The sequence below is a fragment of the Manis javanica genome, chromosome 12, assembly GCF_040802235.1.
Source record: "Manis javanica isolate MJ-LG chromosome 12, MJ_LKY, whole genome shotgun sequence".
Taxonomy (NCBI): Eukaryota; Metazoa; Chordata; class Mammalia; order Pholidota; family Manidae; genus Manis; species Manis javanica.
In genome coordinates, this window is record NC_133167.1 from 4,196,247 (window position 1) to 4,223,651 (window position 27,405).

Here is a 27,405-nt window from a genome sequence, read left to right on the forward strand (position 1 = left end):
GCTTCCTCCTGAGTTTACCCAAACCTCAGGTGGGGGTGGGACATGTGCATGGCTGGGTGCTCTTTGCTGGACACCTGTTTAGAGGAATGTCATCGACACTCAGCCTCTGTGGCTGAGTCCTTTCTACGGGGAAGGTCAGGCGTGTCTGAGTGGGCGCTCTCAGAAGTAGTCAATTTTTCGCCACTGCTGATATAATGGACTCGTCCTCACTTACCTAACAGGAGAAAATATGTTGGCTAAACTGGTTGGCAGGAAGCCTATGGGAGGCAAAATGATAGGAAATGTGGTGAAGAAGGCTTTTCAGACTCCTCCTGCTCAGCTACCGTGAGAGCCTCAGGAGCTACGGGACACCCTGAACTTCAGACTGCTCAGTACACGTGAGCCCCACGGCCCTCACCCAGAATCACGGTACACAACCGGCGCACGCGCCATAAACTTTGTCCTCTCCTTGCTGATGCGTGTGTTGTGGGTTTACGGGCTCATGTCTGGATATTAGGAGAAACGGGCCACTTCACCTAATATTGTAAACTGCAGTTTTGAATGGCGAAACAAGCAGAACACCTAGAAAACGGTGTAGCAGAAATAGCAAAAGTTAAAGGATATAAATTATAAAGGTAGTTCAGGTGCATGTGGAACCCTTATTGAAAACAGGGCTTTTTACTACTGATGGTCTCACAGATAACAATTCACGTCACACAACATTATGAAAATGTAGTTTTCCTTTGAAGTATTTAACTCGCTTATTCCTCTGCATTAATTTCATCTCTCATGATGTGGTGTGTGTGTGTATCTCTACGTGGATCTGTGGAATAAACGTAACTCCACCTGAAGGGGCCACTTTAAGATCTCAGCTGGCCGTCACCGAGAATAAAAACACAGTGCTCCACAAGCCAAAGGAGAATCACGACAAACAGGATATTCATACAGCCCACAATGCAAAGAGTTGAGGGACACCCAGAGAAGGGGCGTTTGTCATCAGCCCCTTGCTGAGCCAGCACTGGGGCAGCTGTCTTGTAAGAATTAAGACCAGCTGATATCAGGCAGGGTCCCTAACTGACGACAGGTGATGGGTGCGGCCATGTGCCGGAGTGGTCCCTGTCTGCCCCTGCTGCCGAGCAAGGGCAAGAACAAAGGGCCTGGGCAGGCCCATGACGGGAAAACCAGCGCTGCCACCTGCGAGCCAACAACTGCCAGAAGCAGAGACGACCGATTTGGGGCCTCATCTCAAGAATCCGCCAGAAGGCGCCCTGGGCCCTCTAGTGCCCCCCTTGTAAACAGGGGTGCAGTGACCTGCGTGACTGTGTGTCAGTGGCTCTAAAGAGTGTGATTGCACAAATTTGAGAAATACAAGTTAAATTTCAGCCACGTGGACTCTGCCCCTGCGCCCCGGGAGACCTCACCTTCAGCCGCGCTGGACAGCCCGTCGGCCTTGAAGTTGCTGGTACTTTTCTTCCTCCGGTGCTTCTTTCTGTTGGCGTGGGGAGAGGGGGGTGGGTCGAGCTTGGGGCTGGCGGCACTGGAGACGCTTGGGCTGGAGCACACGGAGTCGCCCAGCCCCGTGTCTGCCGCCGCACCGGAAAAGACAAAAGGACAGGACGGTTAACACTTAAAACGCGAACTTCACAAAACACCAAAGCAACATCTCTCCTGTCCTGACCAGCCCCAGAGTGACTGACTACCAGGGACGGCTGGACTAGAGGCCCGGAGCGCCCGGGACGGAGAGGTTTTATCTCCTTGCGCTGCCGTGCCACCTGCCATCCCAAAACAGGCGATTTTTTCCTGTATCATCTTTAGACCCTGGAGAATTGAAACTTCTTGCCATTGCACAACTGGAGTTCTGGAAAAGCAAAGTGGGAGGTTCATGCTTTTTACTTGATTTTGGACTTCCCTGATTACTGATATGATGTTAGGAAATGAAGTAAAGACACTGGACATGTCCTGTGAGGCAGGTCTGACCGTGATCACCCAGGATACAGAGGTTCCTGCCTCTCCCACTCCACGCCCGATGTCACCTGTGACCAATGGCAGCCGATCACTAGTGAAAACCCGCACGCAGTTCCTCTCTCACCACACAGCGGACCTGCCAAGTTCTGATTCACTGAAGCTATTTGTAAGATTTTACAAAGAGGGCACAAATGCGGTAATTCACTGAAGGTGAAACTCTCAATTCATTATGTTTATCTTTGTCAAAGAGAAGACAAAGTGCTGAAAGACCAGGAATGAACCTGTAATTCAACCAGAATGAAAACGTACACTGCGAACATGATGGAGAAACACCACCCAAACACCTCCAAAGTCAAGAAGTCTTTACTTCATGATTCAGCCTCTTTGAAACGTAAAAGACCACGTTTTATTCCATATATTTCATTTGTTCAGCCACTGGTTTTTTGAGCCCTTTTGGGGGCCACTTTTCTAGATGCTTGGGGTCCACCACTTAGGGTCAAAAGTAGGTGATGATTCCTGACTGAGTGGCACTACCACGGTGTCTGGGCCACGAGCTGGAAGCTGCAGGTGGTGGTTAGCGGTAGAAGGAAAAGCAGCGTGTGGCAGCTTGGAAGGTGTCGAGGTGGTGGCCATTTTAAACGGGGCAGATAGGGTGAGTCTCGCTGAGAAGGTGACACGTGAAACCAGACTTGAAGACAGTCAGGGAGGAGAAAATGGATGACCAAGGGGAGGGGGAAACAGCCAGAAATCGGCCCTAAGACGGGGTCATGCCTGGCGCATCCCAAACAGAGATAAGGCGAGGGTGGAGCCCATTGAGGAGGGAGCGACTCTTATGAAATGGCTGTGGGGAGACGAAGGGGCCACCGTGGCTTTTACTGAAGGACATGGGAAGCTGCCACAGGGTTGTGAGCAGAAAGGTGACATGATTTCAAATATACTTGAAATCAAACAATATAAAATATTTTCATTTTGTGAAATTCCAGAAGATTTTATCCTATGCTGAGAAAGGCAAAAATACACAACTTAAGGTAAGGTCTCTTTTTAGATACACGTATGGTTCCCCCAATGCCTTCTGGATGTACCTTTCCAGAAGTCCTAAGATCAGAGAGCCCACCTCTGCTCGGTGGAAAGCGTCCACCTTCTTTCCATGTGCCCATCCCATGCGGAGGAGGGGCCTCGGGGCCTCTCCTGGGAGAGTATGAGGAACCATCCCCAAGTTCCTGCACAGTAACCCAGGTGGCACCCGACGGCCTAAGACTCCTGGGGGCTGTGCCAATGGGGTCCATGCTTTGGGGGTGGGTACTTGCTGCCAAGATGCTGCTGAAGGACTATTAACCATTTTAACGGGTGCAGGACCCCAACCCTGGATGTGTCCCTGAAACTGTCATCTTCCTGTTCCTCCCAGACACCCAGCCTCCTGGGCCAGACATTTGGTAAACCTCTCCGGGCAACTTTGCCCAAAGTACAGCAGGCAGTCCTGGGTCCCCTTGGGGCTTGTTCTGTGGCTGTTGTGGTTTGGAAATACAGACTTAAATGACACACAGTGCCTGCTTCAAGAAAGCTGGGACTCTGAGATGGATCTTTATTCATGAAGTCATCGTCTCTTTCTTTGCCCTGCCTCTCCAACTTGCTGCCTGCTGTCTGTTTAAGTTGCACTCAACCTGAGCTTGGCCCAGGACCTCTCCAGCCCCCAGGCCTGAACTGAGAGGCCAGCCAACTCCAGGAGGTCTCCTTCCAGATTTTTACCTGCTACATTTTCCCAGTCTTTTACCATACGAATCTTCTGAAAGTAGTGATTGTTATATATATTTTTAAAATATCAGATCCCATTGAATATCAGATGAATGCCGTAAACATCCTAGAAAAAGACTAATTAATACTTGCACAGTTTCAGAGGGTTCGGAAGCTGCCTGATAACGCTTAGTCCCAAGACCGTTAGCTGATCCTAAAGTAACCCTTTTACTTGTCATGATTATTATTATTTTTTTTGGCCTTGATCAGAAGGACTTGGGCCCCCCAGGAGCAAAAATATGGAACACTTCACAAATTTGCGTGTCATCCTTGCGCAGGGCCATGCTAATCTTCTCTGTATTGTTCCAATTTTAGTATATGTGCTGCCGAAGCGAGCACTTACTTGTTATTTAATGCTCAAACTTATAATGAATATTTTTGTTCATTTCAAATATATTCTGCTGAGGTTTCAAAAGTCTTCACCCTCTGACCCCATCTGAACATAAAGAGTTAAGAGCCCACTTTGTATCAGGCACAGCGACGGACCACAGGGAGACAAGGGTCACGACCACTGTCTCTAACCCTCATCACAGAGGCGGACGAGGAAAACAGTGAAAGACAGCGCCCCCTGCTGCTGTGGGGTTGGTGTTTTATTTCACTGTGTCCCTCGGGCGTCCACTCTGTCCAGTGTACCACGTTCATTCCCAACGTGTCCTAATACTTATGCAACTGGGCTGCTGTTTGCTTTCCCTGACGGTCATTTCTCATCCGCAACTCCCACTGACCTCGAATTGGGGCTCCTGCACTCGGGCGTCGTTTACCTGGCTCTCGCGGGCCTGCCTGCTTCCCAGGACAGCTAAAGGTGCCCCTTTTCCGCGTGTGAACTGTGCAGGCTGGGCAGTGTTGCTGTATTATAACACGAACATCCCCCAGTCCCTCCCAGTAGCCAGTGGTTCTTTTGTAAGCTGTGTGCCAGCATTTATTTAAGTACTCAGGATACACACATAAGCAGTGACAGTCACAGAACAGGCTCCACACCTGCGTAGTGGCCCTGTCTCTGGGCTCTCTATCCTTTTCCAATACTCTTTGCATCTGTGTTCTAATGCCCATGGCCTCCACGGCTATGGCTCCTAAGCCAGCTTGGCACTTCACAGGGCAGGGTGGGCCCCCGCACTCTGCTTCCTCCTTGGTTGTCTTGGCCATTCTTGGTTCTTCCAAGCACACAACCCTGTACACTTCCATCCAAATCAATGGAAAAGATATTGATCAGGCAAGACAGAGCCTCAGACCCTCAGATGCAGTAATTTGCACCTAGAAGCATTCAAGAGTGATCACCAGGCAAGACCCAGACTCATCATATTATCTTTGCATCCAGCTCACATACCTCTGAACTTGCCTATACAGCAACTATAGAACAATTTTGTCAACTACTTTGTTGAAGGTTAAATGGGCACCCAATTTACACGTTTTTGACAATTTTAAAAAACACAGGGAAATACATTTAACACTTTTGTCCTTAGTGAACTGTCCCTATTCATCAAATCAGTTTCCTTTTCTATGTATAAGTAAAGCACTCCTTTAAACATCTAATCTAGAGTTCTCCCTGGGACTGACCTTAGGCTCACTTGTGTATCTGAGTTCACCTTTATAGAAACCGAAAGACGTGTGTCTGTTCTAGGGTCTCCCTTCCTTCCAGATGCAGAAAACTTTTCCCAAAGGCAGGGACACGGCAAGCTCATTTGCAAGTTGCTGGGTATCTTGTAATATTTCTAATCCAGGAAGGAATTCCTGACGCACTTGAGCAAGTATTAAGTGGCAATGTTAAGAAGGAAATACCTGGAAGTAATGGCACCCAGCTTCCCCTAAGGGGCTGTCAGAGCCAATCCCATTGGCTCCTTTCCAGCCTTCTTCTTGGGCACCCTTCAACACCTGGGCACCTCTCCCTGTGTGGCCCATATTTCCACTAATCTAATGGTTTGCAATTGGGAACCCTTGCCCAGGGCCCTATGGCAAAGTCTGGAGACATTTTTGTGTGTCAGATTGAGAGGTGTGGAGGTGCTACAGGCACTGGGTGGGTCGGCCAGAGAGGCAGACAGACATCCTGCAACGTACGGGACAGGCCTGTCTGCTCCAGAACGTCAGCGGCGGGAAACCTGCAGAATCGGAATCAATCTCCCATTCTCGTAACCACCCACAGTCCTCTGGAATTATGGTCCGTTGTGCAACTCCCTCACATGGGGAACCGCAGCACGGAGCCGGCTCTCCCCCGGGGGCACACTGCCCCAGGACGCCACATCACTCCTGCCCTCAAACACCACGGTGCACACAGGGGGACTCTCCTGCCCTCGGCTGCTGCTTGCACACCACTCGTCTCCTTCAGCCCTGGCCCCCCGGGAGCGTGTGCCCTCCCAGCGGGCTCCCCAGCAGGCAGGCGGCAGCTCACCCTGCTTCTATGGGGCTGCCTCACCTGTCCCTCTCCCCTCAAGCATCCCACACCTCAGCTCCACTGCCCCAAACCCCAAGCACCTCGTTTTTCATTTCACTGGCGACAAAAAACCAAGCAGCAGTCATGAGAGGAGAGCACCTCCTTCCTGTCCCCAATCCCCACCAACTCTGGGGCCCCGGGGACTGATGCCACCCCACTGTGTTTATGGAGTGGCTTTGCCTCCACATTTACAACCGCTCGCCCCCATCCACGCCCCTGTGCAATCATTCCCGCCTGACAAAGCCCTCTCGCACCCAGCCGCCACCTGACTTCTGCTCTTTTAGAGCCCGGCTCCCTGCAGCCAGAATCCCCGCCTGGCCCCGTGTCTGGTCGCGCTGTCCCCCGACCCCACTCCGGCCATGCTCCTGTCCCACCAGCCACTGATGTGCCCTCGTGGGGGCCACCGGCACCCCTCGCACCCTCAGCAGAGGATGGGTCCCATGTGTCAGGCCAGGCTGGGCCACCACCCCACACTGCCCGCTGCTCCCTCCTGCCGGGAAGCCACGGAGAGGCTCTGCGCTAGTCAGGTGGGAGGGGAAACTAGGAAGCTGTGGGTCCCAGAAGCCAAAGGAGAGCTGGAGAGGGCTGACGCATTTGCGGGGTGGCACTCACCACATGGCGGCACGACCCCACCCACGTGTTTGTTTCCTCGCTGTGTGGACGCCTGCCCTGCGGGCACAGGCTTTATGCAGGCAGGGACGTGGTCCTGCCTCTTCCCCGGCACACAGCCTGGAGCACACCTGGGGTGAATAATGGGGACCCACGTGCACTTGTGTGGAATTCAGTTTTATATGGAGTCGATCTCTGTGAAGGGGCTTACACGGGTGCATGGGGCTGCTTTCCGGGGTACAACAGAGATGCGTCACCAACTCTGCAACTGAGTTTTGAAACTAACCACAAGCAAGCGTCTGTGTCAGACCACAGTCCTGCAAGTTCACAATGGCCTGGAACCCTCTTAGGTGGGCAGCGAAGACCACGAACAACGTCTAATTATACTGCAAAAGTACTTCCTGGAAGGACACGTTACGTCCACCACACACAGCTCCGGAGTGCCGTATGCGGCAGCGGGCTCAGCACCTGGGGTACATCTAAGAACCAAGGGCCCAAATCCCCATGCCCTGGAGCGGGTTTCTAATGAGAGAAGGAATGCCTGTCCAATCTCTTGCTTGATGCCTCCATGAAAGACTATCTTTCTTGGGCCATGCTACTTGACCACAGGATAAAGATGGGAATTATATCTATGGCGAGTGTGTTGACTGCATGGATATAAATGTACATAAATGTAAGTGCCACCTACATGCACAGAGGAGTGCGGTGAGAGACTGCCTGCATGCCCACCTTCACCTACGGCAGCCCTGAGAAGCAGAAACGTGACTCTGGGGCCACCAGGACCAGAGAATGGGAGTGACAAGGAGACAAGGTACCACTGAGTCAGGAGATGGCCAGGGATCAGGGTTGGTGGGTGGGGAAGAGAATAAAAAACCTGACCCCGGGCCTGGCCCCTGCAGGGAGGGGCAAGGTGGGCTTTAAGATGACGGAGGGTTGCCTAAGGAAAACAGGAGGCAGGGCCAGCATTTGTAAGCCCACGAATTCTTCCCCAGGTACGGAATCCACGGAGCATTTCCGGCCCACTGCCTCATCTGCTGCTCAGAGGGCCGAGGTCCCACCGGAGAGCCACCTGTGCCCAGTTTAGAGAGGACAAGCTGGGACGGTGGCCTTCCAGGTCACCTGCAGAGGAAGGTGGAGCCCCCAGCTCTGTCGGCCCATGTAGGTGCTCCAATCTCCTCCGGCCCAGGCCCTGGGAATTTGATTCCAAGTTTCTTGCTGAAGGGAAGGCCAAGTAACAGCCCCGTAACCTTAGAGGCTGGGTGTCTGGGGGCTGGGCTAGGGGGGCAGGCACACAACGACCTGGAGAAACCGCTGTGCTGGGGCCAGTGGGGGTAGGGGAGCTTAGGAGTGTCAGGCTAGGGGAGGGCGGGCTGCTGCTGAAGGACGCACTTCTCCAGCACGAGGCAGCTCTCTGTGCGCCAGGACCAGGCCACCTGGCTGCGGGGAAGCCTGGTGGGGACAGAGGGACCATGGCCATGGCTCAGAGAGAGCTGTCAGGAAGGGGCAGGGCTGCTCAGCAAGGCAACTGCAGGTGACAGGCCTCCGGGGCGCTGTGAGTGTTCTTAGGGCTGGGGGCCCGTGGAGAAAGCTGCAGCGTCTAGGCAGACAGTCCCCTGGGCTCTGAGGCCAGTGTACCCGTGCCCCAGCTTCCAGATCTTGAGAGCTCTCTTTCAAGAGAAGCTGCTTAATACCACCCTGGTTTAAAATATGAGCAATCAGAACGTACTAGGCTTCCATGCTGTGCTTCTCCATTACCAACAACTCCTCTGGCCTCACAAAGTATCCCTAAAAGGGAAGAGGCCCCAAAAGCCCAGCCTCAGACACTGTAGATGAGCTCCAGCCGCAGCCCACAGACAGATGCACTCTGCTCTTCCTGGCTGAATGCAAACAATGCGTTTTATTTTGTATCCAAAACGGGGCAGATGACAACCGTCAGCAGAGTTAAATATGGGGGGGGGGGGGAGGTGGGAGAAGAAGGCACAGCAAGTAACAAAGCAAGCGGCTCACAGCTCCAGCTCCAAGCCAGCTGACGGGGGCCGGTGGGGCCCGGCTGTGCAGCGCAGACCCGGGATGGGCTGGTCCACTGCTGTCCCCGGTGCCATCAGCCATTAGTTCTTCCCAATCGGGCATCAATGCGCGACACACACCCCAAAAATATATAACACGAGCGATAATGATAACAATCTGCAGTCTCTCCAGGCTTCGGGATGTGAAGTATGAGTCAAAGAAGAGTTTCACTTTTCACTCGGAGAGCTGACAAGCATGACTAGAGGGAGAATAAAATAACATTCCGTTCGCATAAATATCAAGCAGCCTGCTTGAGACTGATGGGCCAGGAATGTATTCTTAGCTATCATTCCGGCAGACAGGCCCAAGGACACTCATAACTTATTTTACAATCATTTAGTTTCAGCTCAAGTGGAAAACGTGACAACTTATCTCTGCTGACAAGATGCCATGTCGAACCTTACAATTAACTCTCCTCTGATTATCTGCCCAGCCGATCATTAGCTGGGCCATTTTTGATGAACTGTTGCAGAGAGCTTGCCTCGGTGATAGCCATCATTGCCAGGTGTGCGGGCAGGTTTCTGATTTCCCGGCTGATATTCAAACAGCCCCTAGCTCCTCTGGGCGTGTGATTCCCATGGCCCTGCTGCTCCCATCCCGAGGGAGGTGGCCTTCTGCAGCCCTGTGACCATTAACACCGCAACTACTGCGGTTATGCTGCCATGGCCTGCCCAGTGCATGTCCCCAGTCCCCGCTGAGGTCGGAGGTCAGGCCCTCCCCCAGGCTCTGGAGTCTATAGTTCAGGGAGCAGCGGACCTTCCGGAAGGCCGCCTCCCCACTACTCTTTGCTAGCGGGCTGGATTTGGAGAGGGGACCCCAAAAAGTGGCTGCAGGGCGCTGTCCACACTACCTGGAGTTGTTGCTAATGCCCTGAGGGATGGCTGGCTGTTGATTTCCTATGTGTCGATGAAAGACACGAAATGCTTTAAAATGCATGTTCATAAGAAATATGTGTCCCTACGAAAAGAAAGGGAGAGAGGCCAAGTCAGGTGTACCATGTGGGCCCTCCTTTTTCTCACTTTCTCGCTTCCACATATACCTGAGCTTACTCATGGGGCAGTAGTAGGAACAACATGTAACTAACAATCTTTATTTCTTTTTTTGATATTGAATTCAAAATGATCAAAGACAGGGCTATTTGCCAGTGTGGGGTGGGGCAATCTGTGGAGACCTTCTACAAACTCAAAATGAAGTTCATTGCAGGAGCCGGGGAATTAAACCATAGTTCCTTCAAGACAAGGCCAACAATATAAAGCTAATTTGGATCTTTAATAAGGACTCTGTTCTTTCTGAAGCTCAGAGAGATGTGCAGGCTGGTAAATAAAGAACAGGCCACCTGTGCCATCTAAGGAAATCACAACACTGAGCCTCTGTTGAAAGGTGAGTGTGAAGTGCAGTTCAAACCCTCGCCCTTCTCACCGTGCCTTTGACAGGAGCTTTCAACAGGAGGAGGTTTACTTGAATCCCAATCTCTGAAGATGTTTCAGAGGCCGGGATATTGTCCGGTTCCCTTTGCCGCTCACGGCGCTCACACAGAGGTACACGGTGTCAGAGGAAGGGGCAGCAGGGACGCAACGGGGGGTCAGGAAGATGACAGGTGCGGGGGAAAGGAAGAGATGACACAGTGTTCGACTGAGTTATAAAAGTGGGGAGGAAAGGGACACAAAGGGAGGGGCAAGGACAAGACGAAATGTGGGGGAGAACTATTTATTTCCTACCTGGGCCATGTTCAATTACAGCAAGATGGCTTTGCAAACCAAGCTGGAAAAATTGGAATTGATCTTCATTTACATGAAGCCCTTACTGCAATTTGTTTATATGATTTTTTTAAAAAAGCACAAATTCTGATCACTAAAAAAAAGCACAGGCTTCCTTTCTGAGGAGATGGAAATGTTCTAAAATTGACTTAGTGATGGTTGCACGTATCTGTGACTATGTTTAAGCTACTGAATGGTACACTTTAAGTGGGTGAAGCATATGTCAGGGAAGTTTTAGCTCAATGAAGCTATTTAAAAAAGTGGGGGACGTGGTGGTATTAAAAGTTACAAGGCAACCAAATAAGTAAGAAAAACTCAACTGGACAGCCCAGCAAGATGGAGGGATGGTGTCAGAGCTGGGGATCAGCACAGGGGGCTGGGGGACACTCAGAAATGGACGCTGAAGGCCGTTCACAGGACTTGGGCCACAAAGCGGAGTGGTGGGTGGGGACTCCAGCCACCTGCCAGGACCTGGCTTTGTCCTTCTCTGAGGGTGCTATGCCAGTGCCCTCCTTGTCCCCTGGTGTGGAGCACATGCCCATGGGTGGCCCTGCCTTTTGCCCTCAAGTTTATGTCCTCTTCCTCCTGGAGGCCCGCTCGACTCTCCAACCCCTTGGTATACACGGTCCTCTCTGTGCCCACTGCCATCATCTGTCCCTCTTCCCCGGTTCACAGGCTTTGCAAAGTGAACTGCTCCTCCAGTCCCTTTAGTGTTTCCGCATGCCAGTGGCCCGTCTGCACTCAATACTAACAGCTGACTTGGGGGATCAACAGGAGAACATACAGCAGCCACGTGAGGCCGAGAGTCTGAGGCAGTCGGTGTGGAATCACGCGAGGAAGAAACGTAGCAGGGAAGGCAGGTCAGGTTTTTATATTTAGGGGTCAGTTTATTTTTAGCTGAATGCAAGCTGCCCCAAGTTTAAACTAATCCAGTGCACTCCGAAAAATGCACAGGTGTTCTTAGCAGTACTGTTACGTGGAAATGAAGTCGTTTCAAGAGATTCCTGTTTCTCTCAAGCCTTATCTCTTTTTACATAATCAGCCACAACCATTTCTCTAGTTTGGTGCTTAGCGCTGCTAAATTACAGAGAGATTCTGTTTCACGTGGGAGGCTCCGCGGTAGAGCCGGCTGGGGAAAAGCTGAGCGAGTCCAGAAGAAAACTCAATTAAATGGAGAAGTTAATTAAGTGTATGGTTCCTCTTTGATAATGTAAATTTCCTGCCTTTAGAAACTTGGCTGTTTCTATTAAAAGTCTCAGGGAGTCAAATTACCAACTGCTGGAGAAGAATGTGTCCTCTCTGCGGCTGGGGGCTCGCGTGCGTTAGGCAGCCCACGGAGGGCTTTGTCCAGGGTCCTGAACACGTTCAGCTGGTTCAATGTTCAAGATACAGAAGTTCACGAAAACAAGGCTACTCCTTCACGACATATCCCTGCTCTTAATCTACTGACATCATGTGGTTTCAAAAAGTACAGCGATGGTGTCCCAGCTCTAAGGAAACCTACTGTACAGAAGCCCGCACTGAAAAAGGAGGTAATTTGGTTGTGACCTATCATTCCATTGCTCCAGGGTCAAATGTCAAAAAGGTAAATAGCTGGATTCATTTTTATAGAAAACATCACAAAGAGCAGAGTGAGCAGTAGCTTATTATTTCCCTACTGCTTAGATGGATTTCAAAATTTTTAACCATATAGCCACACTTTTGCACGTATTTTTAATACCTGGAATTATTACATTAGGGCAGATTTCAAGGTATTGGTAAGAAAATGACGGGTACTTGTGGGGCTCTGGACACAGGCTGCCAAGCGCTTCCGAAGGTCCATGCCCCATCCAAACCACCAAGTCCTTGAAGCCTGGGTGCTCTGTGGGCTGGTTCCCATTTCAGCTCCTACACTGCCCACCTCCTGATAAGGTCCACGGTCATCAGGATGCACGGCCAGTGTCAAGTGGCTGAGAGAGGAGGAGGCTGAGGGCAGAGGGGGAACCATGCGGTGGGTCCCATGCCAGCAGCACAGCTGTGGAATCAGAAGGGCGGCTCAAAAGCCTGGCACCTTGCTATGTGACTGTGGATAATCCGTATCTTTAACCTTAATTTCTTCACATGTAAATGGGCAAAACAGCCCTCGCGAATGCCTGCCCTTGGCCTGCTATGCCCTACCTTCTCCTTGCCCCCCAAACCCCCACCCCCGGCTGTGCTGCACAGGCCGCCAGCTCTGGGCCACCTACTTGGCCCTTCCTTTCCACCTCACACCAGTCCAAGAGGATGCATGGCCATACGGGGCTCCAGCTGTGTGCTGGGCATGCCCAAGACCGGCTGCCAGGTACACTGCTCACCAGGGCAGGGCTCTCTAGAGTTCTAACAACAGAAATAAAACAGAGCTCCCATCCTCAACGGCTTCCATGCCAGTGGGGGCAGTATCAACACACATACGCACAGACACACACTCCCACACACGAGAGGGATGGTGGTCAAGTGCTATGGACAAAAACGAAGCATCTCGGCAGGAGTCACTGGCGTGCTTTTAGCCTCCCTTAATCCTGAAAACCTGGTACCCACAGCCACAAAGGGCAATCAGGCTCTTTAAAACAATCATCCGACAAATGGAAACTGAGGACCCTCAACAGAGAACTGCGACACAGAAAACACGTGTCACTGAAGCCAGAGGAAGATGGTACACATTTAGGGAGCAACGTTTGGTGACCACGAGAGAGGCGCTTGGGGGACTTCCGTTCAGCATGTCATGGTTACAGCTGGGCAGGTCCCAGGGCTGATGGCGGGCAGTGATTGGACCCCGCAGACGACCCTCCCCGGGGAGCCTTCCCCGGTGCCCAGGGTGCAGGCAGCCCCTCACAGCACCGCTTGCCTCTCCTCCCTGCTGGGTGCAGTGACTCGCTCTGTGTGCGCTTCCCCCAGGCGGCACTGTGCCTCCGATTTTTAACTCCTTTGTGTGTCCAGTAGTCAGTGGGCTCCGAACACCAGAAATAGGTACCTGTGAAAGGGTCTTTTAAAACGAGCATGTCAAGACACAAATTGCAGCGCAAAGACAAAGACTGTGAGTCTGACCAGTCTCTGAATGCCAGAGGGAATGAAAATCCAACCTATCTATTACTGTATATTCAAGATCTAGAGGTTTTAAATATTATTTACATTTAGCTCAAAATCTGTACTAAACATCCTTACAGTTTTGAGCACTATGGAGAATAAAATTACCATATGAAGATGATAAATGTTATCTTATCATCTTTTAAGAAAGATTTGCATTTCCCTTGGGCATCACACATAACATTCTGTTGTTTGAAGTCAATGGTGGTTTTTGTTTTTAGGGGGATATGAAATCAAACGGTAATTTGTACAAAATCACAGAAAACATATGTTGTCAGCACTTAAAACAAGACTTGAAAAACTTCCTGTTCTGTGTAATTTCACTCCTATCTCCTACACCCTGGGACAGGAGGCTTGATTATGAAAAGGGACCCTCGTGGTTCCCAAGTCTTTACTGACGGTGGGTGGCACACTGCAGTCTAGAGGTGAGTGACAGCCCCGTGGTATCAGGTGCCTCAAACGGAAGGCCCAGCCACTTGAAAGAGAGGCCCCCAAGTCTCAGAAAGCCCATTCCTTTCCGCCACACCTGGGCCCTGAACAATAGCCCCAGTCACTGGGCTTGAGGTTTCTCAGCAGGACTCCCTTCTTGTACCCCTCAGGCCCTGGGGAAGCTCTGAAGGGTTGGGTCCCACAGGCAATCCACCCGTAGTGGGTCTCACACAGAAAGGCCTGGAGCTGAAGGAGGGCACCCAGCAACCACTCAGGACCACAGGGGACGACGCTCATCACTTAGAAGAGCACGACCGTGACTCTCCACTCAGGACAGCGTGCACGTGTGTGTGTGCAAAGATGGGGTGTTTACTGACTCTACAAAACGCTATCCAGCGCCTGCTCTGCAGGGCGCTGGGGGTGGGGGTGGCACTGTTTCAGATGCTGGGGAAATAGTGGAGACATAGTAAGTCACTAGGGGTTTGAAGGACATACAAGTCACATGGCAAAGTCATAGCAGACTAATCTAATTGTAATACTGTACTGCTACACATGGATGTGTGGGCGCAAGAGGTACTCAAACACATTTAATTTCGCCACATGAGCAGTCCTGGGTGCCTGTTTATACCTGTAGAACCTTTTAACAAAATAAACATTTTTGATAGAAATATAGGCAGGAAAAGTCCCCATATTTACATGTGAGGATTTGTCCTAGGAGCATTTTTTTTTTAAGTGTGGGATGACCTAAACAGGGACTGAAAAGAGTATTTCGCTTTCCTGCTGTTTAAGGATTTTGCTAATTTGCTGCAGATGACTAATGACTGTGCTGTGTACTTTACGCAGATTCCAAGGCTGGGGTTAACCTCTAACGAGCTCCCTCTGTCTGGGAACTCGGTATCACCAAGCCGCTCAGGTCTCTTAACTAGTGGCAGGTGAAAGCTGCTACAGCACATCGTTTGAAAGAAGAAATCAGGCATTAGGTCATCTGTACACTGAACAGTGGAATACATCTGGGGTGGTGTCAATGAGAAGATGAGGCTAATGACCTTCCATTTTTGATTGCGCTACTAGAGAATTGTATTTAAAATATTTACCAAGTCACAAATACGTAGCAGGCAGGATGACAGAGGGTCCCCCACAACAGATGGAAAATGAATAAAGGAGCACTATTTTGCTTTCCACCCAAAATCTGTAGTTAAGATTTCTCCCTGCAGAGGAGCCTGACAGTTTCCTACAACTGGCAGGTTCTAAGTTCTGATGGTGTAAAAACTGTCCAGTCCACGAACGGACTGGCAGTGTGGTGTTACGTGAGCATCTGAAGCCCAGATTCTGGCCATGTAGGATCTGAGGATATCCTTGACTCTGTACTGGCACCAAAACGAGTAATTCCCATGGGTGGTACCCACGTGGAAGAAAGGCTGAGCCACCTTAACTAGGGTGACTTCCACCCCACTGTGCCTGGGACAATCCCAGTTGAAACGTATTTCCCAGCACAGTTGTTAACATATGTGATCATTTCCAAAAATGACCAAAAAGAAAAGTTCCAAGGAAATCTAATAATCATGATTATGAAGCTTTGGGCAAGTAAGAGGTTTCATGGGAATGGAAAAGCCCCTCTGAAAACCTGCCCTAAAGTTTTGTGTTCTATGCTTTAATCTCATGACTATCTCAAATCAAAAACCAAGCCTGGCACTGGTAAACACAGGAAAAGTTTGCAACATGACAGCTAATTTTAACTTGACTGAAAATCTAACAAATATACTTGGGATAACTGTCTCCACCAGTCACCCCACGGAGGAAGACACCATGAGTCATATCTTCATTCAAAATTGTGGACCAAAGGTCATTTCATTTTTGAAGTTTTTAAAGCATAGCCCTTTTCAATAGTTTAGGAATACTGGCCCAATGTAGTAGCTCTTCTTTTCTCTTTCCATGAAAATGAGAAATAAGAGTGTAATCTCTGAAATAAATGGCAGAGTTTAAGCCCTAAGATTAAGCTTAATTCAGATAAAAAGTACTTAATTCCACATTAATTCTAGAACATTCCTTTTTGAAAAATAACTGACTCCAGTACCACAATACTTCTACCATATTACCTCTACCCCTGTCTTGGGATTTTGGCTTTGGCCTGGTAAAACTAAAATGCAATGCAATGCAATACAATAAAACACAGTGTTTGGAGATCCTGAGCTGGGTTTGCTTGGAACTGAAAGCATTTTATCATGGCTAAAATGTTGTCAATATAGTTCAGAAACTATGGCTGATCTTTGGGGAAATTGCTGTAAAATAAAATGAAAGATAAGACTGTGTGCCCAAACATAATAACTGACATTTTTCTCTTTTTCCTTAAGCAGAAGCCTGGCCCCCTGTGGCTACTGGAAGGGTCAGCGGAGGGTGCCAGGCCCCAGCGTGGGAAGTGGGATTGCTGCTTGCAGTTCATCGAAGAACTGCTCGTTCCTACGCTGCGCTACTGCCGCCTTTATCCCCTGGGAGGACGTTCAAAGGCTTGACCAGCCACGGCCGCCCGAGCCAGGACGTGGGCCTCCGCCCTGCCTCCCCGCTCTGCCAGCCCCATTCCACAGGAATCGTTCTTCCCTCTTTCCTCCCCACTCCTGCCCAGGGACCTGCCCGCTCATCATGTCCTCCTGAATTTGCTCTTGCCAGTCCCCCTGCCCGCACACCCTGAGACATCCTCCAGTTCAGCCCTGGCCGGCTGTCCCTGCACGCCTTTGGGATTCCGTCGCTTGCTGGGTGGAGGAAACTGCCACTGGCAGGAAGGAGGGCTTTCCAGGCACTCTGGTGAGATGGAGAAGGCCTCCCACTGCAGGTCTGCCCAGGCCCACTGGGGCTAGATGCTCACACTCATGCCACGGTCTCAAACTCCAGTGCAGGTGTGTCCTGACCCAGACCGGCTTTTACTGGAGACGTCACTGTCTCCCGGCAGGGAAGGACTCACGGGAGCAGCTTCGTGCTATTGAGTGTCCTCTCTGACACCCTGGCTCTGAACATGGCAAAGGAAGAGATGGGTGTGTGCATTTTCCTCCATGAAGTTCAAGGGAGTTTTCTAATTCTAGGTCTCAGAACAGTGAAGGTGTCTCCACCTTTTCTAACAGAGCCTTCCTTCTGCATGAACCAAGACCCTGACTTTGAGAACCGTCGTCGTCTGAGGGACAAGCACGTCCCAAGGGAGATGCAGTGTGGCTGGGGCTGACTCCGCTCTCCCACAGTGTCTATGCAGATGGGGCAACTAAGTGTGTTTTGCACTTATTTTATGAGTATGAGTAGAAAATGGAAAAAAGATGCTGATACTAGTGAACAGAGCATGGTGCTTATAAGCTTAATGCAAAATGGAAGCAAAAATGGAATTCGTTAGGCACACTCAAAGCAGCAGATCTAGGTGGCTGTGGACACTCGGGGTATTTAGGCACATCTGTTCATTTGTGAAGAAAGGGAACAACATGACGATACAGAGGCAGAGGGTAGGAAAGGCCGAGATGAGGCATGATTACAAATTTGCTGGCCTTTGAGAAAGCACGGCCAAAAAACCACCCTCTTTAGAAGTGTTATAGCTCCGATTCTTACAAATTCAACTTTAATACATGTTTCCAGGAAAAAATAAAGAATGAAATTCTGTATGAAAGTACAGGCCTGCCTATATCTGACTTCACATATGGCACTTCTCAAAAACAAGCCTATTTGTTCAAGATGGGCTTCCACGGGCAAGAAGGGCGGGGCAAACCCGGGCGCCGGAGCCTTACTCCTGGTCTGGGCCGGTGTGAATGCTCACTGACTGCCCGACCCGCTCGGAGCTGTGATTCATCCTCCTGAAGCCACCCCATGTTTGTGAGTAATTCCACTTACTTTTGGAATCATGTCTGTTCTACAGCAGACACCTGGGCACTGAAGAGCTCCACCGTGGTTTGCCTGGGTGCTCAGCATTCAGTGATTGCTTGGTGTGGCAGGTGGCAGCGTGGGAGCAGGGACCCTGACGCCCTGCCTGTCATCTGACACTGGCCTGTTTGCCCTCCCTGGTCCTGGCTCTCCCACGGCTGCCCCTGGCCCCAGCCTTCACATGCCAGCCTTGGCTCTTCTCGGCTCTGTCCTCACCAGTCAAGGATGGTCTCTATCAGCCCACAGGAATTCCTGAATCACTGCTCTTGTTTTGATAAAGTTTCAAATTGAATATATCTACTGATAAAGTGTGAGTGAAAATTCTCAAATGTTCACCTTCTTAGTTTGTGTTTTTTCTAACTACAGAATTCATATTTGAAATAATTTTATTTAAAACACTGTTAAATAAACAGTATGTATTCACTACTGAAAGCTGAAAAGAAAACAAGGAAAAGACAGTCAAAACCCCATGTACTCCCCACCCTCTTTTCATTCAGGCACCCTTACACACGGCCAGCCCACCGTACAGCTCTGGCTGTACCTACCTATCACACACATGATCCTCGCCAGCTGTGTGACCTTGGGCCAGTTATTTAAATTCCCTAAGACTCAGTTTTCTCATGTAAAAATGAGGACAATGGTTCTACCTCAAAGAGTTGTACAGTGCACTCGGTGAGCAATACACCTGAAGTGCTAAGGCAAGGCCTCCCTGTGGGAAATGAACATTCCACCGTTCATACCTTGACCTGAACTTGAGGGATGGTTCACTGGCAGGAGCTGACTGAGGCTGACCCTGTTCCAGGCCTTGGAAACAGAGAGGTGAGCTAGATGGAGTCCTGGTCCTCGTATGGGGAGGGTCTCCCCAGCACAGCAGGTGAAAAGGTCCTGGGGCGGGAAGGACATCCCACATGCGGGGTGCTCAGGTCCCTTCACAAGACAACGACACCTAGTCTTCATACCAACATCTTTCCAAGTTCTTACGTAGAGAGCAGCATTTTCATAGCTGCAGGGTATCCAATTGTAGGGGTTTACCACAATATATTTAACTAATCCCCTACCGCTGGTCACAGACACTGTTTCCAATTTCTGACTGTTTTTAGATAGAGTGGGAACTTAACATATTTATACATAAAACCAGTTACAATATAATCCAAGTTTTGGAAATAAAAAGGAACACAGACACAGTGGAAAGGTATACATCCCCACAACTAAAAGCTTAGTGTAGGAGTTTTTGAGGTTTTTTTTTAAGCAAAACATTTCTCTGCACTTTAAATTTTTTTTAAAATGGGATGTTTTATAATTAGGGAAAAATGCAAAGTTAGTATTGCAAAAGTTAATGAAGGGAAATGGTTATAAAATCGTGAGGAGTCAGAAGGCAGGCTTACTAAAACGGGCCGCAGCGCACACGACCAGCCCCGAGACGGCACTGTCCCAGCTACACGTGGGCGCCACACCCACTGGCTGGCCCACACCCACACCGGTGCATTGATCACCCACAAATCTAGACATCAAAGAATTTAAAAACTGAGAAACAGAGCCAATTAGCACTATTTTAAGGAAAAAATGGAATACTGTATAAAAGGACAAATAATAGCTTTAAAAAAAATTAATTGCCCAGGAATTTATATTACTGCAATCTGGTGGCTAACACTTGAGCTGACAGCCTCGCCAGCGCCCACAGAAGTCATGCATAAAAACCAGGTGCTGGCTCAGGTAATAACCCAAACCCTGACCACTTCAGATGGTATCACGTGTGCTCATTTCTCCAGAACACGTGGCCGGGATGGACGCTGCCGTACGAATCTCATTTGGGGCCTGACCCGTGGGTCTCGCTGGCATGCCGCTGCCTTCTGATTGATGGGGCCTGACGTGGCCCGGGACTTCGATTTCCCTCCACACCCCCACCATAAAGGCATCATCCCACATGGAGATGGTGAGGTGGCATTTGTGGAGACAGGCTTTCCCGGACAACTTGATGTCAAAGGAAAGCAGCAGAGAGGGAGATGCTAATTTTACTTTTTGCATTTAGTGCAAAGCTTGATCTGAAATGAACAAGAGTCAACAGCTGGTTGAAAGCTGAGTTTCCGATCTTGGAAAATTAAACTTAAAATTTTGAAGTACAGAAAGTAGTTCTGTTTTCTAATTATACATAGAAAGCATTTCTAAAGTAGTAATGTTTATCTCAGTTATAATCTCAAGAGTGCAGCTAAAGGGACTGTTTATTTACAAACTCTATGAAAAATAAAGTGCCCTTCTAGAAATATAACTGGGAAGGTTGTGAACCTGGCTAAACGTGGTGGAGAGCGACTCCCATGTGAGAGCTAAACTCCTGAACTACAGCCACCTGGGAGGGTCAGGTGTGGGAACTGCCAACGGGTTTATCAACAATATTAATCTCCCCCAAACTGTGTTGTGAATACAACCATAATAATTTTCCTGTAAATAAGTACACATTTTAAGAGACTCTGGAACATACATAGAAACATTTCCCTGCAAATGTAGTAAGATTTTAAAAATCCCACTGCAGAAATAATGTAGCAATTAAAATAGCATTTATAACTAAATATGTTTAAAATGTTTCTCCATATAAGAGAGTAAAATTTTAAGTCATTTAAAATAACCATCTGTTTCCTCGTGATATAAAATTTTTAGTATCATTGCATAATTAATATTAATATCACTTTCTGTTAATAATCTTATCTGTCAGATAATAAAGCAAAGATGTAATGAAAGATACATTCATTGAAACAAGTTTAAGAATGCAAAACTAAAGTATAACACAAACACTAAAGGAGGAAATACACAGAGGGGTTGTGGGTGACCCAGATTAGCCACTACAGAGCTGTCAAGTCCGTCTGTCTGTCTACTTGCGTCCCTGCCTATCCTATCCTACCCACCCATCCACCCACCTTCTCTCTCTGCCTCTAACCATCTCAGTTACCTGCCCTTTATAACCACCCCTTCTCGCCCTTACTTACACTCCTTTTTTCTTCCTGGAGCCTTAAAATTTTTAAGGCTTGTATTTATAAATCCTATATAATAGGAAGCAAGGGAGGGATTGAAAAAGATTCAACTAAATTTTATTCTAATAAATGAGAGACACCAGGGAGAGAGTGTGATTGAAGTTTCTTATGCAACTTGATTCCTAGGCTGACATCTGAGCACAGAATACAAAGTGAATATTTGTCTGGCCCAAGAGGAGTATAAAACCATGAGAAAAAGTCCTACATTGCATAGAACTATACAATGGTATAAAACCAGATGTTTTTCTGTTGCAAATACAAAAGATCACTTATAAAGTATTCTTTCTAACAACATATATATATTGGACAAATCTTTTTATAGTAATCTGTGTATATGTGATTGGATGCTGGGGTAGTAAATGATGCCATCTTAAAAAACAAGCAAACAAACAAAACTCTACCCTAAAATTGAAAGAGGGCAACTACAACTGCTGGGACCAAAAAATTAATAAAATAGAAATAATTGTATAATATTTTATTTGTATGTATAATCTATATTTTTAGGAAGCTTTAAAAATTCAAGTTAGTAGCACATTTGTTGCACTGAGGCCACTGAGAAATGGTGTCAATAACAATACTGAGAGGATGAGAAATGCAAGTTTCAGTGCCAGCACCCCTGGAGATGACTGGCCCCCCTGGAGAGTCCCGGGGGCCTGGGTGTACACCCCTCCGCTCTGCCCTAACCCACCTGTGCCTTGTCTCTCCGTACGTGATGATAGCCCACGCCACCTCAGGAGTTCCCTAGCACGGTCACACCACCTTCCTCTCCGAAAACCGCAGGGTGCTCAGCTGCCCAGGCCCATGCCCAGACCATTTAAGGATGCTTTTTCTTACCCTTCATGGCCTGGCTTTGACCCTCCTTCCTACCTGCTGTCTCCCTGCTGGCTTGTTGGCCGCCCAGACTCCCCAGACGCATCCTGCCTTCCTCAGCCTTTGTTCATCTGCCCCTGTGCCCCCCAGAGTCCTAATCCTTACCAGCATTTCCAGCCCAATCAACCAGCCTGTCTCCTCTGGGCCACTTTCAAATACACTCGGGGGCACCACTGTGCATGGCAAAGTGCTGTGTTATTTGTTGAAATGAATGAATGGCTTTTATACCCTCAGTAGGAAAAACACTTAGCAATTCACACATTTACGCAAGACTCAACTTCAGAATACAGACGTGTATGTCTCAGCCACCCCTTATCCTCATTTACTTCTCACTTGACAAAATATATTTCCATTTGTTTACTTATTGGGTATCTGTCTCTTTTCCTTTCCCCTCCCACGGACCCAGGAATTCTGTTCTAATCCCTGCTCCACGGTCAGTGGTCATTAAATATCTGTGGCATAAATGAAGTTAACTATGAAATTTAAGAACAGCTATGAAATGCACCTAATCTAGATTATTGCTCCTTAATTTAGCACTGAATTTACTTATGATTCTGAAATGAGTTGAGGTAACTGAAGGTAGGAGACTCAGTTTTTGCCATGGACTACGTAGTCATGATCCGCGTGCTCTAAGAAAGGGGAGCTAAGTTAGGAAACCATTTCTGGAGCACCATGCAAAGCATTTGGTTTTTCAAAAATCTTAAAAAATTCAGGGACTTTTACCACCTAAAACTGGCAGAGACCTTGGGGCTCCTTTTGCAAGCCCACTGTGCTACGTCCCCACACAGCCCGTCCCTCTTTGAAGACGTTCTAGTGACTATCCATCCAGTTGTGCTCATTCGCTGACTTATGAGCAAAATCAGCAGGTTTCCTGAGTGCAGCAAACACTGTGATGACATGTGGGGTGTGGCTGCAGGTGCTCCAGGGATGGAGACAAGACCCTCAAGCTTGTCTGCTCATGGACTCCACGTTCTTGCAGGAGAAGACAAGGGAGAAAATGAGCAGGGATAATTCCAAGCAATACAGCACAGCGAGGAAACAGAAAGGGGGCGGGGGCAAGAGACAGACAGACACGCAGGTACAGCGGGAGCTGGGTCCCGTCAGGTCATGAAGAGAGGGAAGTCTGGGGAGGCTTAAGGGGGAGCAGAGCGGCTGTCTCGGGTGCTGTGCACGGGCAGGAGCTGAGCCCTGAGCGGCACGGGTGACTCACCCAGATCTGAGCACAGCAGAGGGCTGCAGCCCCAGTGACGGAGACCAGAGGGGTGGGTGGGAGGCCGGACACAGAAGCAACAGGGGCCAGACTGGCTGGGGCCTTGCCAGCCAGGAATGCCCTCCAAGGGCCGGGGAGCCAGTACCGTGCTGGGGCGGGGAGAGTGGCAATCTGAGGTTTTATTTTTTTTTAATTTGAAGGTGACTGGCGACTTTAGGGAAGCAAAAAAAAAAAAAGGGGGGGCAGGAGGTGACCCAGGACTGATGGGGCAGGGCCCTGGCTGGGCCCAGTGGCCACAGAGGAGAGGCGGGTCAGAGGGCAGGCAGCACGCGTTCTGGGCAGCCAGGTGGAGAGACCCAGCCTCGGGAACTGCTTCATGGGGGTGAGGCTGAGACATGCCAGTGAGTGTGCATGTGGCCTGAGCTACAGGGACAGCCGTCAGGAGGACACCCGGAGTTCTGCTGTGGGGACAGGTAGTTGAGGGCACGTGTTCAGTGGAGCAGAGGTCAAGCGGGGCACATGAACCTGGACATCTTCCGTGTGGAGACAGATGGCTGGCCCCACTCAGGCAGGGAGTGCAGCCAGGAGGCTGGGCTGGGTCCCGAGCGACATCAGTGATTTGGGCTGTCGGGTGGAGGACGCCTCAGACGGACAGCAGAGAACGGCAGGAGAGCCCAGAGGGTGTCATCCGAGGAGCGGACGGAAGACAGTTTCAAGCAAGAGAAACAGCCAACTAGGCTCAGCACTGCTGCTAAGTTTAAGTAGCTTACAAACGGAACGGGCTCGGCCCCGCTGGTGAGGTCACGAAGGGAACCAAGCACGGCCCGGGACGGGTCTGGGCCCGGGTGAGGGCGGGGCGGGGCGGGTCACAGGCGAAGTGGCTGGTGAGGAAGTGGAGAGGGCGGGATGGACAGCTGTCCTGGGAGGGTGCTGGGGAAGGGAGGGGGGCTGCAGGCCACGGGGCTGGGCGACAGCCGTCAGGCAGGCCTGACAGAGGACAGAGGGGAGCTGCAGAAGCAGTTGTAGAAAGAAGGCGACAGGTCCAGAGGTGGAAGCGCAGCACTGGGCAAGGGCAGGCCCCGCAGCCCGGGCACAGGCACAGGCAGGGAGCAGAGCAGCCCCACAGCTCCGGGGGCGGGGAGGGGAGTGGGTCCGGGTGCGGGCAGAGGGGCGGGCGCCCGTCTCAATGGAGAAGAAGAGGGCTGTCGGGTGAAGGCAAAAGGTGCGAGAGGGAGAAGCCGAAAATAGCCGCTTCCAAGTCACACGCCGCATCATGTTCCTCTAGGCTGCCTTACGCCAAGATTGCCCCAATTCCCTCCTGCAACTCTGACCCACTGCCCCGGCGCCATTTCCCTAGACGGACGGAATAAGGCTCAGCGTTCTTATTGTGGCCACTGCCCACCCGCATCACCAGGCTCTCCTGGAGGAGGGGATACCAGCCCCGGGCTGCATCCGAGTACCACCCCGGGGGGCACCCAGGGCTCACGCCCAAGGAAGACGCTTTCAGGCCTCAGCCCCAAGGACTGGTGTTTTAAAAAAGTGTCTCAAGAGGAAGATGTGCAGCCACGTCTGAGACCCCAGCCCCAGAGGGCCCCTTTCCTCCTCCCCCATAAGTCCCCAATCCCTCTCTGGCCCATGTGGGTTCCACTGCTTTGGACGCTTCCCAAAATGCCATGCATGTCCTTCTGGAAACACGTCCCCACAGAAGAACCCAGCAGGCTGGTGAGGTTGGGGCAGAACCGAGCACGTCGGGTGGGCTCATTCTCAGGGCAGAGGAGGCCGGGAGAGTGTTGGTGCAGAGGGGCCACGCCCAGGTCTGCCTCACCGGGGCTCGGCACCCCATTCTGTATCTGTGCCAATTGGCTTGCCGAACCTAAACTCAGGACTTGGATGCTTCAGTTTCACTTTGTTAGCTTAACCCACCTCGTGGCCTTTACATCTAGAGGGCGCCAAGATTACGCTTGTCGGTGTGTGTGTGCCGCCCACACCCTCACACAGGCAGCAGACACACACATCCAGTAGCCAAGGCCTGGTGTCCCTCATACAGCACTCTTGGGGGTGGTCGAGTGTGGTGGTTTGGAGAGCAGTGGGTGGTTAAGACCCAGCCTGAGATGGTTCCAGCCTTGGCTATCGGCCTGCTGAGTAAGCGTGACTGTCCTTGTCTCCTTATCTGAGACGAGGGTCAGAGCGGTCGTCACCTTGCAGGGCCCTGTATCTGGCCAGCAGAGAGGCCATAATCACTTAGAGCAGCAGCTGTGCCATGGAAGGGGCTGCGCCCCATGCCGTCTGCCTCGGGGCAGGGGGGTCTGAGAAGCTGAGCTGGAAGCCGTGTGGTGGCTGCACTAACTATGAAAGGAGGCAGGCTCCCTCTTCTTTGGGAAGGATTACTGAATTCACGGTGGGACATAGCAGTGGTGGCTGGAAGGGACCCCAGGGGCGAGGGCCTCATTGTCCAGATCAGGGTTTGCTGACCTTGGCACTCCTGACGTCCTGGGCAGGATCGTCTTTGCATGGGGGGCTGTCCCGTGTGTTCTGTTTAGCGGCATCAGAGCCTCTGCCCTCTAGACTCCAGGAGCACCTCTAGCCCCCTCGGGTGTACGACCCGAAATGTCTCCAGTCATTTTGCCAAATGTCCTGGGGGAGCAGAGGTGGAGGTGGTACAAAATCACCGCTGGTTGGGAAACACTGGTCTAGACGAAGACACTGAGGGCCAGAGAGGCTACGAGACTTGGTCAAGGAACTGCAGCAATTGGCAACAGTATCCTTTTCTACCGTCTAGGTTTACGATGATTTCTAGACTTCTGCCAGGCAAAATGAGAATTACTGGCCTTCAGGTACAAAGCCCACTGCTCGCTGTTCTGAGACCCGGGGCAACATTTCCTGGTCAGCGTCTGCTGCTAGAAATAGCTGACAGGAAGGAACTGAGCAGACAAAGTACAAAGTAGCAACACTCTTATTGGGAGAAAAAAAGTACACCTTTACCCCTTGTGGCCAGTTCCCCTAGGAAGCTTCTGCTTTCTCCTTGGCCACATGCAGGGAAAGGAAGGAGGGCTCTGAGCAGAGGGAACACCAGGGTCATCCTTTTAATTAGGCCGACTAGCCTGGTGAGGGGAACAGACCGCGCGGCAGAGGCAGGGAGTGTCCAGCTTTGAGAGATGAGAGCCCACGGGCCCTTTAACACTGAGTGAAACCGAAGGTTGATGACAAGCCCCAGGGAATGGTTTTTAGTGCCAGTCAAGATTTGGGAGGAATTGATGATAAAAGAAAAGTTCAGGATGAGTAAGAGAAGGGAAAATGTCTATCTGTATTATATTTCCTTAGAAAGCAAGCTTTATAAAAGGATAACAATTTTAATGGCACAATGTTTTAATATTAAGCATTTCTTTCTCCTTTAGAAACAACAGTAGAGGGGAAAACTATAGGCTTGGGAACTGGGAAGACCTGGGTTTTAATTGTGGCTAATTTATTAAGAGTATGGTCTTAAGGTTTTTAGCCTCTTTGAACATCAGTTGTCAAATAGGGATAATGATTCCCAGGAAATGAGTGTCAGATGTCAAGCTCCTGGCAGAGAGGCAGCTCACAACAAAGGCAGTCTACATGGGGAGTTAAGGTGTCCTTCCCTTCCTGACGAAAATCCTACTAGTCAGAGTGGTCATGTCACATTACCACCACCTGCTGGTCACATGCTAAAATTGTCAGAATAATCCAAGGAGGAAAAAAAAAGTGCTCAAACTGTAAAAATTAAAATTGATGAGCTGACTATAAACTTTGCCAGGACCCACATGCTGGCTGCTATCTCAAACTGCAGACAATTATCAAAGCTGAGACTTGTGTTTCCAACCTCAATCATTAAAATAAGCATGCAAAATATGTTCATAATGGAAAAAATATTTTAAAATTAACAAAAACTCAAATGCGTTAGATTCAGGATCAGCTAATCATTCGAGAGTCAGTAGGAAGATGTGAGTAAATGGTTAGAAGGAAATGTGCATGTATGTATGCACACACACACACACACACACACACACACACATCCTTAAATGTAGAAGAGTGAAAGATGGCTAGGGTTTTTATACTTGATGCTGACAAGGCTGTACGGTGGCCTGGTGGAAGGCAGGCTGAAGTGGGGTTGAAGAGAAATGCTCAAGAGTCATTTCAAGCAAGGCAATACTGACAGTGATGGCCAGCCAGTATGGCAGAAGATTAACTGTTGGAATGAAGCAATCAGGGATGGGGGTGGAGCCATCAGGACAATCTGACAGTCAAGAGGACGGGGGTGGGGAGTGG

The 27,405-nt window shown here is 50.0% G+C and overlaps 1 protein-coding gene and 1 non-coding gene across 17 annotated transcripts in view; both read right to left on the reverse strand.

Annotated features, from left to right (window-relative positions):
- Positions 1-27,405, reverse strand: part of AGAP1 (ArfGAP with GTPase domain, ankyrin repeat and PH domain 1) — a 513,333-nt gene that overhangs the window by 111,859 nt on the left and 374,069 nt on the right. For 14 of the 16 annotated variants that reach the window (XM_073217944.1, XM_073217945.1, XM_073217948.1 and 11 more), the window contains one exon: positions 1,401-1,562. The exons of the other annotated variants lie outside the window; for them this stretch is intronic. In XM_073217944.1, the coding sequence (XP_073074045.1) occupies positions 1,401-1,562 (162 nt within the window). The remainder of the gene's footprint in view (positions 1-1,400; positions 1,563-27,405) is intronic. 16 annotated transcript variants of the gene reach the window in all.
- On the reverse strand, positions 3,969-4,074 carry LOC118970845 (U6 spliceosomal RNA). The gene has a single exon (XR_005058994.1). It is a non-coding gene; the product is annotated as a U6 spliceosomal RNA (small nuclear RNA).